The 12,830-nt window shown below is 33.1% G+C and overlaps 2 protein-coding genes across 23 annotated transcripts in view; one reads left to right on the top strand and one right to left on the bottom strand.

The window, feature by feature from the left end:
* Fubp1 (far upstream element binding protein 1) overlaps positions 1–9,292 on the top strand; it is a 31,848-nt gene extending 22,556 nt beyond the window's left edge. For 8 of the 15 annotated variants that reach the window (XM_046443181.2, XM_046443182.2, XM_046443180.2 and 5 more), the window contains 2 exons: positions 4,007–4,152; positions 5,815–9,292. In XM_046443181.2, the coding sequence (XP_046299137.1) occupies positions 4,007–4,152; positions 5,815–5,853 (185 nt within the window). In that variant the 3' untranslated portion in view covers positions 5,854–9,292. Of the gene's footprint in view, positions 1–4,006; positions 4,153–4,557; positions 4,967–5,814 lie in introns of those variants that run through there. The other 7 variants (XR_006851469.2, XR_006851470.2, XR_006851466.2 and 4 more) reach the window with 7 other exon arrangements.
* Positions 9,293–10,101: 809 nt separating this feature from the next.
* Nexn (nexilin F-actin binding protein) overlaps positions 10,102–12,830 on the bottom strand; it is a 44,411-nt gene continuing 41,682 nt past the window's right edge. For 6 of the 8 annotated variants that reach the window (XM_046443191.2, XM_046443194.2, XM_046443190.2 and 3 more), the window contains 3 exons: positions 11,020–11,205; positions 10,432–10,789; positions 10,102–10,345 (listed from right to left, as the gene is read on the bottom strand). In XM_046443191.2, the coding sequence (XP_046299147.1) occupies positions 10,332–10,345; positions 10,432–10,789; positions 11,020–11,205 (558 nt within the window). In that variant the 3' untranslated portion in view covers positions 10,102–10,331. Of the gene's footprint in view, positions 10,346–10,420; positions 10,790–11,019; positions 11,206–12,830 lie in introns of those variants that run through there. The other 2 variants (XM_058578946.1, XM_046443195.2) reach the window with 1 other exon arrangement.

Genomic DNA, 12,830 nt, shown 5'->3' with positions numbered 1-12,830 from the left:
CTGTGAATAATCATGCCCTGGCAACACAGTGGTTAGGACCTATATCCACCTTAAATTTAATATAATAACTTTATCATTTTAAAGAATTAAGCATGTTGAGGTTAAAATACATTAGTTCAAACTTCTTTTTTCACACCATGCCAGACATGTTCCTATATTGTTACCAAGTGGGTAAAAACAAAGACCTTTTAATGACTTGGTAATTATTGGGGGATGAGTTTGGCTTCTGTGCTTTATTATATCCTACTGCTTCTTGGCAACACAACCGCTAAAAAGTTTTCTGTTGAGTTGTTTTATATTTTACATGCCCAAAGTGAGTACTTTGATTTCTGATTATTACTATAAAAGTGTAGGCATTTTAACTTGCCTTTGTTGTAATTTTTCATTTACTACTGTTTCCCTGCCAGCCTTTTTTTAAAATCATCGTTCTGTAGATATTATGTTAGATTGTATAGACTGGTTGGGCATTTGCCTCTCATGTAATTGTTTTGGGTTGTGTTAGGGATTGAATCCAGGTTGGGCTGTAATACTGTGCCACAACCCTCAGCCCCTTCATATGTGTCTCCCCACCTTTTTTTTTTTTTTTTTTTTTTTGGTACCCAGGATTGAACCACAGGCACTTAAGTCACTGAGCCATATGTCTTATTTAGAGACAAGGTTACACTGAGTTACTTAGGGCCTCTCTGAGTTGCTCAGGCCAACCTTAAACTCAGCCTCCCAAGCCACTGTGTGTAACACTTCGCCCATTTAATGTACTTTTTAAAGAAATTAAGACTAGATAATTTAGTTGCATGTTTAATGAACATATTTTTATTATATGATAGGGATGTCAATTTATTTTTTCCTATAACAGTTTTTTTTTGTAAATGACCTTTGCTTAACTACTCTGATTTCTTCTAGGTATAATCCTCAGGCTCTTTTTAGGGTATCCACAAATAAGAGACTTTAAATATAGTTCAGTCATCAAGTATCATAAATGGCAGGAGGAAAAGGAATGATAATATTGGGAGATAAAAATCTTTACTCACAACCCACTTCCTTGTTAACCCTTCAGTTGGTCTAGATTTTCCAAGACTTCAGATTTCCTAGTTCCCTTGATTTCCCATCCAGTACTCTTTACCAAACTAGGCAGGCTATGACATTGGAGTTTTTTCCCCCAAAGAAACTCAGGTGATTAAATTCTTAAAAATGAGATTCTAGAGAGTTTAACTAATTAGCAAATACTCCATAAGAGAACAAATAAGGTTTCAAACTAGAGAGATAATTTCTGTTTTGGAGCAGGGTAAGTGAAATCATTTTGGGAAAAGTTTGACTTAAGAAAGGCCCTTCTGGGGCTGAGGCTATAGCTCAGTGGCAAAGTGCTTGTCTCGTATGTTTGAGGCACTGGATTCAATCCTCAGCACCACATAAAAATAAATATACTGTGAGTTCATCTACAACTAAATAAATATTTTTAAAAAAAATAGAAAAGCCCTTCTGATGTTAAGCACTGATATGATGGACTCAGAACACTAGCCATCTGGTATCATAAGCCTGAAGAAGGAGCAAGAGGAATTGTGGGAGGATATATGGAGAAATAATTGAGTGCTACACACTGTTCAAGGAATAGTGATTCTTCGACTATAGTAGAAAGTTGTTACCCATAAAAAGAAACGGAAGTACTGGAGGTAGAGAGCCAAGTCTTAAGTACATTAAATAGGAAGAGTTCTTTTGTCTTCTTAACTTGGCAAAATGAGTAACATTTGGCCTTTGGACGGGAAAGGTGAAATGAGTTTTTCTTTCCTTTTAGTTGTAGATGGACATAATACCTTTTATTTTCTTCATTTTTACATGGTTCTGAGGATCAAAAGCAATGCCTCACATGTGCTAGGCAAGTACTCTACCACTGAGCCACAACCCCAGCCCAAATAGTTTTTTTTTTTTTTTAACGTATGTTTCAGATTGAAATGTAAAATGTTGACAACTTAACAAATATTTTTCTTTGAGTCTAACACCTTACTTCTAGTTTTTCATCAGATACTTGGGTTTGGGGGGGGGTGTTAGGGAATATTTGAGTCTAATGAGTTTTTTCTGCACATGTCTGTTTAACATCTTGTTATGAACTGGGGATATAGCTCAGTTGGTAGAGTGCTTGCCTCACATGCACTAAGGCCCTGGGTTCAATCCCCAGCACCATAAATAAATAAGCAAGCAAGCAACCTAAGCATATCTTACAATGAAGTTTTGTTCATTTTATAAACTTGTAAGTGGGAATTATTGCTCTCTTAACAAGGTTTGTTTCCAAGGATGAAAGAGATGTGTTTTTATTGCCTTTACTACCTGGTATTTGTTTTGCAAATATTGAAACTTGTTTGACTTGTCTCCTTATAAAGGTCAAAATGTTAAACTCGCTTTTGGAAAAAGTTATTTATGGAAGAAAAAGAAATATTGAGAATTTTTTGTAGTAAATTTTTCTCTGTTGCCCAAAGAAAGGGTTTTTATTCATTTTTAAGGTTAATGGTTATAACTTAAAATTTTATTCATTCAGTGGCTTTTTAATTGTTACAATTTTATAATGGTGGCTACTACTTTCTTAAACTACATAAAGTTGCCTTTTTGGAAACATCCAGCAAACATAAAAATAGCTTCCTATATAATGCTCCAGTATTTTTTCTATGTAATTATGTAATAGAACCAAGTGTTCATGTGTAGGAGCTATGATTAAGAAAACATGTCCTTGTTTCTCCTTGCTGCTTGTGTGTGTGTGTGTGTGTGTGTGTGTGTGTGTGTGTGTGTGTGTGTGTGGCCTAGATGCTAAGCAGGTTTTCCACTACTGAGCTATATCCCCAGCCCTTTGTTTTCTCTGAGACAGGACCTTCCTAAGTTTCCCAGGCTGACCTCCTGTGATCCTCCTGCCTCAGCCTCCCAAGTACCTGGGATTACAGGCACACACCACTGCCCAGCTGTGTTTTCTATTTTGAAAATTTCCCACTTTCAGAAAATTGAGGCGGTGGGGGGTACAGCAAATATCCAGTTTCACCATTTTTAAAAAGTGATTCATATCCCTTTGTATTTAATGTTTTTTGTACATGGACAATTACAAAGTAAGTTGCAGATAATTTTTCCTCCAAATATACTCAGCAGTGTCCTTAACATGCACAATATATTTATTCAGAAAATCTTTTATAATTATATTTTCAGAGCCCATTCAGTGTCTCTTTAATCTTATAATTCAGAAAAGTCATCTTGCCTAAAGAAAGATCTGCTCCTCATGAGTATTGTGTTTCGTTGATCTAATTTTTTGTGTTATTTGCCAAGTTATTTTTAATAATTTTTGGTTGTAATTTAAACATTGAGTCTGTCATGGCCTTTAAGTGTTTTCTATAAATATTTTTTGTAATTCTCTGTTGAGGGCTTGAATTTCAAGACCAGTTGTATAACAGATGAATCCAAACAGAGAAACAACCAAAAAAATAGAGAATTTTCTCTCTTTTACCCTCTGTTTGCCATCACTACCAGGGCACCATCCAAAGGTTTACAGACTACTTAACTTGAAGTACTTTTGAAACTTATTCGGAACAGTAACAGTTTAACTCTGGAATTGATTCAAGTATTATGCCTGAATTTTTACCTTTACTTAAGGCTATGTGGATTTTGGCAAGTATTTGTTTTAATTAATAGTGATGCCTTCTAAAAATCCATGATTAACATAAGACTAAGAAAAGAGGGGTTTTGTTTTTTTTTTTCAGGGTAGTTTCAACACTAATGAATATTTAAGATAAACAGGCAGAATTCTGACCCTCTGCTTTGTCATTATAACCTGTACTTACAGTGGATATAATTTTATATTAAAATATAGGGTTAAAATATAGGGGGTTGTTTTTTAGGTCAACAAGGGCAGACACAAGATTATTCAAAGGCTTGGGAGGAATATTACAAGAAGCAAGGTATTGTTTTTGTTAGAAATGAGATTCTTCTGGGCTTTTAATTATGGTTGCAGCAACAAAGTTGTTCTGTTTTCTTAAAGGTCAAGCAGTTCCTGCTCCTACTGGGGCTCCACCAGGTGGTCAGCCAGATTATAGTGCGGCCTGGGCTGAGTACTATAGACAACAAGCAGCTTATTATGCCCAGACAAGTCCCCAGGGAATGCCACAGCATCCTCCAGCACCTCAGGTATAATAAATAAATATACTAATTTGTTGATTTCCCCCCCCTCCCCCTCCAATCATGTTTTCTGCATGTTTACTGTTTTGTCTGTTTGGGATTGTTTATCTTTTTTATTTTCATCTGGCAGACTATAACTGAAATGTTGTATATTTGGTTTTTTGTTTTGTTTGGGGGGTTTCTTGTTTTTTATTTTAAATAATTCTTTCTGGCATCTGAGTGTTGAATATTTCTACAATGCCTTTGATTTAAAAATAAATTTTCTTCCCCCCAGGGATTTGCAAATCATGCAAGAAGCCACCAACATTTATATTAACCAATTTTTCTTTCTTAAAGGATTCACTCCTGAATTAGCTCCATTTAAAGGATTTTCTTTAACTTTTTGTGTATTTCTTATGTATCTCTTCTGCACAGGGCCAATAATAAGAAGTGGACAATACAGTATTTGCTTCATTGTGTGGGGGAAAAAAACCTTTGTTAAATATATGGATGCAGACGACTTGATGAAGATCTTAATTTTGTTTTTGGTTTAAAGTAGTTTTTTTTTTTCCCTTTTTTTTCTTTTTCTTTTTCTTTTTCTTTTTTTTTTTTTTTTTTGAAAATGTACAAAATATCTATCACTACTGATAGGAGGTTAATATTTCTGTGTAGAAATGAAAATTGGTTTGTTTTTAGTGTTTAGTGTAGATGTACACATTCCAGCAAATGTATTTGCAACTATTATGTGGTCAATGCTTTGTGATATAAATGTACTTTTTCAATGTATACTTTCACTTTTAAAAATGCCTGTTTTGTGCTTTACAATAAATGATATGAAACCTCCTGTGTCGGTAAGTTGGATATGTGGGTATTTAAAGAATTCGTAATTTCTTAGCAATGATAAGATACATATACACAAATATGTAAGCTTTCCCCGTGAATTATTGAGTTTTTAAACACTGGCATGTTTTTTCCCCGTTGCAGTATAGTAGTAGATTGGAGACTTTTCCATTTATTGTATCTGGCTATTTCAGCACAAGTAATCCTGATATCTTCATTTTTTTCCCTTCTGTTTGATTAAAAACTGCATGTGTGTACAATGATCTTTTGGCATACTTCCATTGCATTAACAGTAAAATTTCCTTTTATACATGACCACTGTTTCAGACCTGTACTGCTGCTATAACAGTTAACCTTTCTGTTCTTAATTTGATATTTACTTGATTTCCAAGACTGTTTCAGCATAACTAATTTTAAACAGTTTTCAGATAGTGAATTTGAGTAGTATAATGACTTTTTTTTCATGTAAAGTAACTCTTTCGATGTATATAATATTAGTGTGTTTCTTTCTAAATTTAGGGTAGAAAAGCGAGTAGTATGCAAAAAGTATAGCTACATTGCATCTGCCATTGAAACATAATTGGGGTATGGAAACGTTCAAGTTTTTTTCTTTTTTCTCTTTTTTTATTTTTGCAGTATAGATAAGCTTTGTTTTGTAAATGCACAAGTCCAATCATTGAATCAACTTAATTTTTTTATGTACTTGAAATCATTTTATTACTCTTTAACACTCATGCTGAAGTTCTGATATTTTGTTGAAATCCATTGTTTTATTCTTTGCATATTTGTTGGCTCTTTGCATATTTATAGACTACATGCAAATACAGTCTGTCTTGCCATTGTCTGTTGAAGTGCAGGTTTGATCCAGCCAGTATAGAACTAGCTCTGTAGGGGTGAGGAGGACTGTGCTGTGTATCATCCTTGATTGTGTTCCTTCAAGGAGCATTGCACTGTAAGTACATCAGAATGACAAATTGATGAACTGCAACAGTATCTTTTTGTCAATGTTCCACATAATGCAAATGCCATATTTTGTGTGAATATTATGTTGGAATACAGTGCTAATATCTTGGAAAACTATAATTGCTTAACATAGAATAATACATAGTTCTGTTTTTTTTTTTCTAAGTGAGCTTAATGGGTAAGTATTTTTGATATGCTTTAGCTATAGCTAAAGAAAACTTGATCATTAAAAAAATTGAACAGTATTATTGGTGCTCCTAAAATATTGTTTTTTGGTTAAAATATGCATATCGTATATTAATATGAAAAACTTGAAATGTGTAAGACAGAAGTGGTTCTCAGCTTGCAAATAATAAGCAATGTAGCACTTTTAACACCATAAATATATTTTCTGTCATTGGTGGGGAGCACCATTTGTTGCTTTGAATATACTGTAAAGGAAGATGTGCAAGAACAAAATGTTGAGATTACCTGTAGGGGAAAATAGCAGTACAGTTCATTTTAGATATTTTGAAATGTTTTTGATTGTTTTATATAACCTAGAGTGATTTCCCTTACCCTTATTTAGATATGGATGTGTAGTACTAGTTTGAAGTTTAATAGTTAAGGAGTTAGTTAATCTATTATCTTTAAGATTAGGGTATTGACATGAAAATTTGAGTATTTTGCATGATTCTGTTGTGTAGATGATCTTTTAGGAAAGTGGTGCATTTATTAATTAAAACTGAAGAAATAGTTCAGTTGGATTCAGTATCATAACTCACAAATTGGAGGCTGTTGATTTTGATTCATTTAAGGTTTAAAATCTTTATTAATTGCAAACAGTGCAATTATTTATACTTCACAGTGCCTTCCCAGACCTTCCACCTTAGGTTCTGCTGCAAAAAGCACAGGTAAGCACAACCTAAGGACATATATAAATAAATATTTCAGTACATTAATGTTGTCCCTGTGAGGTTTTTGTGGTTGTGTACTCAAAAGCAATCTGCTGCTGCTACCCCAAAATGTATTTTGTTATGCTACCATTTTAGTGGAAAGTCTGTTAAGTTGTTCAAGCAACTGTACATTTCTGGGTTATGTTTTTCATTTTAATTTTTTTATTAAAACGAAAGTAATGTAGATTGCTGCTATAACTGATCTACATGCAAATCTTGCATTTTTCCCCAAAATATAAAATTGTTGCAGTTAAGAAAGGACAGTTGCATAGTTTTCAAAATTTAGGAAATCGGTTGGTCAGAAACTTCAACAGCCTTCACAGTCTGTTTATGATTGACACGACATTTTCTTTGCCCTCCAAAGCTATGGTTTCTTTATTTTCTTTTTTCTTATTCTTGAACTATAATAAATCAGTAAGAACATTATGGGACAGTTTTTATTATCATTTTTTTTCTTAGACAAGTCTGTTTTCATAACAAATGCTGAAAAGAAAAAATTATGAAATACTGGCAGTATGTTTTGATAAAAGGCATGTGCATCAGTGAAATGTTAACTGTATAGCAAATAACCTTTCATAATCTGTGTAGCAACCAATATTTTTCTGACTTATAATATTTTAATAACTGACGCTGCATTTATTTTATTTTTGCCAGTTTTAAGTGTTTGTGTGTTCTTATAGATGATTTTAACTGGTACATAATTTTGAGTTAAGATGATTGTATTAAAGCAGCATCATACCAGTTTTGTTTATTCAGTTTCTAAAATGTGCTGATCCTTTTAAAACTCCTGCTTATCTCTACATCAAAGAAAAATATTCAAAAATACTGCCTTCATTTTCACACACAGTGCTGAAGATGCTGCAAGCACCAAATCATAGCTCATAAAATCAGGTCCTGAGATAGTTACCCATAAAGAGGAATCCTTTGAGTGTATGCCATTGGTGAGCCGATGAGCATGGACCATAGAAGGGCTCAATGTAGAAGGTAAAATTGGCAAATCATAATTGAGAAATATGAAATGTATTCCCATACATAATATGGTATAGGGTGTAATGTACCTGCTTTTGATCACTTTTCATTTTAAAGTGCTGTTCACTTGATCTTAAATGTTCCATGAACTGTTAAATTTCTTAAGTTACTGCACCACATTTATGCTTTTGTGTGTTTGATAGTCAATGCTAGTTATGTTAAAATTTGATAATACAAAGGGGCTCTTGACTTTAAGAGCCTGTCAAGTTTTGGTTAGTTGTAGTTTGCATTTTTATAAAAGAAAATATAGATGAATGCTAATAGATATTGTGGCATTGTTGCTATCTCATGAGAATTTTTTAATTCATAAGCCTTCTTGATAAAATAAGCATTTTTTTAAAATGGCGCTAACCTTTCCATAATTTTGAAATAAAGGGAAAGCAGAAAAGGTGAGCCAGATGGTTTGAAATGATAATGGATCTTAGTGGTGGTAGGGAAAAAAAATGTTTAGATTGAAATTTAACTGATTGATTTGATTAGCACTTGAGCAAAAACTTGACAATGTGTTTTTAAAACATCTTAGTGTTGTGATACTTAGAATTCTATAGTTTGATGTTTTTTGTTTTTTTTTGTTTTGTTTAGAAATAAGTATAGTGTTTTAACTAATGAAAATGGTTTAATACTAAGAATAGTGATTTGATACTAGTTGTTTATTAACATTGTAAAACGTATCCTTAAACAAATATCTTTGAGGTTTATTCATAATGGCAGGTTTGGTTAGGTGTAGCAGAGTGACTTAGAAAGAAATAGGAGTATATTACTAAGTAACAGTATTTGTTTGGATGCTCTTCCAGTAGAATCTTCTACCTAAAAAGTTATCTGTTGTCTAGAATAATGTAGTAGAGTTTACTAATCAATGAGGATGTTTTACTTTTTTTTTTCTGCAAATTCTGCCTCATTTAAAAATGCTTTTTAACAATACCTAGTTAAATATAATTTGACTCTGAAAATAACCTTACGTTTTATTTGAACAGTCACTTGATTTTTCTTACCACAATAAAACTTTCGAGGGATTTTTAAATTGGTGCTTTTAAAAAGCAAATAAATCCCAGAGTTTTATTTTCTTCAGTAATACCCCTAAAGAAAACTCTTAAATGTATTTGCGAATATATATATATATATTTTTTCTTATGCATGCTCGATGCATTTTCGTCCTGAGAAAAGTGTTCTCTACAGAAACTACCCGTGTGTAAAAAGAAGATTGGCTTAAAATGGCTACTGTGATGGGAACAGTGTCTTAGGGAGATGCAGCTTGGACTTGAGGTAAATTGAATACTTTACAAACTGTGGTTTAGAGTTTGCTTTAATGACACTGTATGTAAAAGGACGTATGCTTGCTGTAATTTTGTATTCATTTTGGTCTCCTCAATAAAATAAATAAATAAATGTACTTTGAATTATAAGAGAGTACTTTGTGTCTTTTATGCATTTAATACTCAGGAAAAAGAATTTTGTCTTGACTGTCTTTAAAGGATTATTGTGGGTAAGAATTCTAATGATAAGGGTAAACATCTGCTTGTAGGAATCTTTAAACCAAGGAAAGACTTTTTTCTTTAATATACAAGTTACTTTATTATGGGTTTACATTGTAAAATAAATCTGTCTTCCAGAAAATTAAAATATAAAAACAACTTAATGACAGAACATAACTAGTTATTTACAAATAGACTAGTATTTTTAATTAAAGGCTTTCTACTCAGTCCTCTACAGTTATGTTGAAAATGTTTTCTAATTAAAACATAATTTGTTCAGACAAGATCATAATAAAATTTGCTTTAGTGGTTTGGTTATATATTACACACATCTGAAAAATATATTTAAGTATCCCTGACACTCAGAACAATGTATAGATAGTGGTTTCTTATTAGGTGTTTTCTGGTGTCTGTTTTCCATAAATTCTTTCTTAAACTTTTGTTTTTCTGCATGTTCTCCCTTTTCCATGAAAAGAATGATCTTATTCCCCCTCTTTTCAGAAAGACTCTAAAACTACAACATTCAGAATTCTGTTCCTCTAAGAAAACAAACTAACTCAAATTGATTCCTAATTAGTTGTCTCAGTCTACTTCTGACTAATTTTAGGTATAAAAGCTCACTAAAGATAATTCATGCAAAATAATGTTTACTTTTTAAAAACATAACTGCTATGAATATGGGAAATATACTACCACCCTTGTAATTAGGTTCTGATAGAATAATTGAATCAATTTCCCACTCTCATAAATATATTTTATTGACTGCTAAAATACATATTGTAGAATATGTTGATAAATCTGATATTCAATTGAAAAACAATATTCTGTAATAAGTTTGTGTTTTGAAGACTTATGAAAAGGAATTAAGAAGTCAACAGAGTGGTACTTCTGGTATCCTTTTTGGTACTGCCACAGAAAGTAGGAAGAAAGAAAGTTGTAGATAGAAAAAGTTCCAAGTTGAGAAGGTACCCTAGTAGTCATCAGCTAAAAAAGAGAAAAAGAAAAATAATTTTTTTAATAGGAAAAAACTTTTAATAGAATAAAAAGATTAAAAGATGATTAATTCTTACTTTCAATGGTAAGAATACAGGTACTAGCTGCAGAGCCTTTATTGTTGACTGCTTTACACATATACTCTCCTCCATCCTCTGGGAAAGTTTCTGGTAAGTAAAGGCAGTAAGTTTCTCCTCTTTCAATATATTGATAGTCTTCCCCATCCTGCAGTATTTCTCCTTCAAACCACCATGTGATTTCTGGTTTGGGTTCTCCTGTTACTTTAACAGTAAATCTGACTGGCTCACTATCTACAACTGAGGTGTTTTTCAGAGGCTTCTTGAACCACGGAGCTCCTGATCTGGTTTGCTCTTCATCTTCAATCATGGAGCCATTCATGATGCTACCCTCCTCCTCTTCCTCCTCTTCTCTTTTCTGTATTAAAATAAATGCATTCAGGATGGCATTTATAATATCAGTATTTTCAAAGCGGCGGTATAGTAGTAGAATTTTGAAGGTGAAAGTAAATAATGTACACTTATTAAGTACACATTATTCCAATTACTTGAAAGCTATTAAAACATTCTGTAAATTCCTCTTCATAAAATTATGGTATTTAAAAGCCTCCTTAGAAAAAATTTTTAAAAAATATGTAAGCCTAGTACCTTTTGTAGTGCTGCATCAATTTCTTTTTGTTCAAACTGCATTCGTAGAAACTTTTGTTCTTCAATTCTTCTTTGTTCTTCTTCTTCCCTTGCTTTAGCCATTTGTTCAAATCTTGCTTTCATATTCACTTTATGAGTAAATGGAGCTTCACTTTTTTTTGCAGGCTTTATATCAACATCTTCTTCCTTCAAGAAAATGGGCCAAGAGTAACAATTGCTTGTTTTCTAAAAACAAGCTGGGGTTTGGCTCAGTGGTAGAGCACCTGCCTAGCACATGAGGCACTGCATTGGATCTTTAGCACCACATAAAAATGAATAAACAAAACAAAGGTATTGTGTCTAAGACCAAAAAAAAAATTAAAATAAGAACTGAAGTGTTAATAGTTGTGTATAGGCACAAAGTGATTCACGTCATTGGTATGCATGTGCTCTCCTAGACAGGATTGTTTTACTGCCCTATAATTAAAAAAAAACTGATAGTTGGTACTGGAGGTTGAGCCTAGGGGTGCTTTACCACTGAGCTATACTCCCCCCACCCCTTTTTATTTTTTGAGTTTGGGTCTCACTAAATTGCTGAGACTGGCCTCAAACTTGCTATCCTCATGCCTCACCCTCCCAGGCCACTGGGTTTACAGGCATTTACCACCATGTTCAGCAAAGCATTCTTAATTATGATCCTGTTCTCCCAGTGTAAAGATCACACAATATCACTGGAATGCCAGCCTATTTTACCCAACCAACAATGGCTTGTTTTTGATGTTACTGAATAATACAAAAAAGGTCAGAATATAGTACTACACCTTTCACGATTAGTAAAACTTCCTTTCCCACGCAAGTCTCCCACCCTATAACAAAGAATATAATTTATGTTATTTCTTGTTTGATTTTTCCTTCTTTACCCATCTTAGGCCTGTATCCTAGAGATGAATTCCATCCAAATCCTGGTCAAATGGTAGAGAAAGGTGTTACAAGTAGAAATGGGAAACTTAAACGACAGTATATGTAGCATAAAGAAGGGATTAAGGTCAAATGTGTAGTTCATCTGTGTAAGGCTAAGTGTTGGAAGAAATGGGTATAATTAGTGATTTAAGAGCAGTATCAGTATGAGTCTAGGAAAGGGCCAATTTGATAGTGATGTCACTTGAGGGTGGTCTTAGAGTGGGGTTCAGTTAATCCATACTTTCTAAAGTACTATAGTAGTTGACTCTTGATTTCTAAGCATTTGTGGGTTTGTCTGAAAACCATTTAATAATACTGTGGGTAGTTGCTTCAGGGTACCCATAGCCAGCTAAAGAATTTGTGAAGACAGCTATATGAAAGTCTTGGTTTTATATCAGTTTAAGGTGTTGCACCCTTGTTCTAATGGGGGGAGTAGGAAGTAAAAGAAAATTGAGTAGTTTTTCTGTGTTTGAATCCAGTTGTATTATTAGGTTAAAAAGTATGTTATCAACAGGGTTTTCTATAAGTTTGAACAAGTAAAAATTTCTCATAAGCTAACTGGGAGAAAGTGAATGAACATTCACTTAAATACAATGTCATCTCTTCTTGGATCCCTGAAAAGCAAGGTTCAGGTTTCTGGGAAAAACCTGTATCCTGTTGAATGGAATGAATGCTTATCTAGGTACATTATTTATAAGGCACTGACACCTTCAGCACAGTTAAGCAATGCATTTGCCTTGGAATACTTTAATTATGAAGTCAGATAAGGCTAAGGTAGGTGTTCAGTTGGTTTAAATACCAAATGAGTGTGATACAGATGAAGTGCTTGCTACAGGAGCTGGAATGGAATTCTTTGGGGAAGTACACATGAA

Source organism: Marmota monax, unplaced genomic scaffold (genome assembly GCF_021218885.2).
Source record: "Marmota monax isolate L192 unplaced genomic scaffold, Marmota_monax_Labrador192_F-V1.1 WCK01_AAM20220418_F8-fsc00046, whole genome shotgun sequence".
NCBI classification, from domain to species: domain Eukaryota; kingdom Metazoa; phylum Chordata; class Mammalia; order Rodentia; family Sciuridae; genus Marmota; species Marmota monax.
This window is presented reverse-complemented; position numbering and strand designations above follow the sequence as displayed.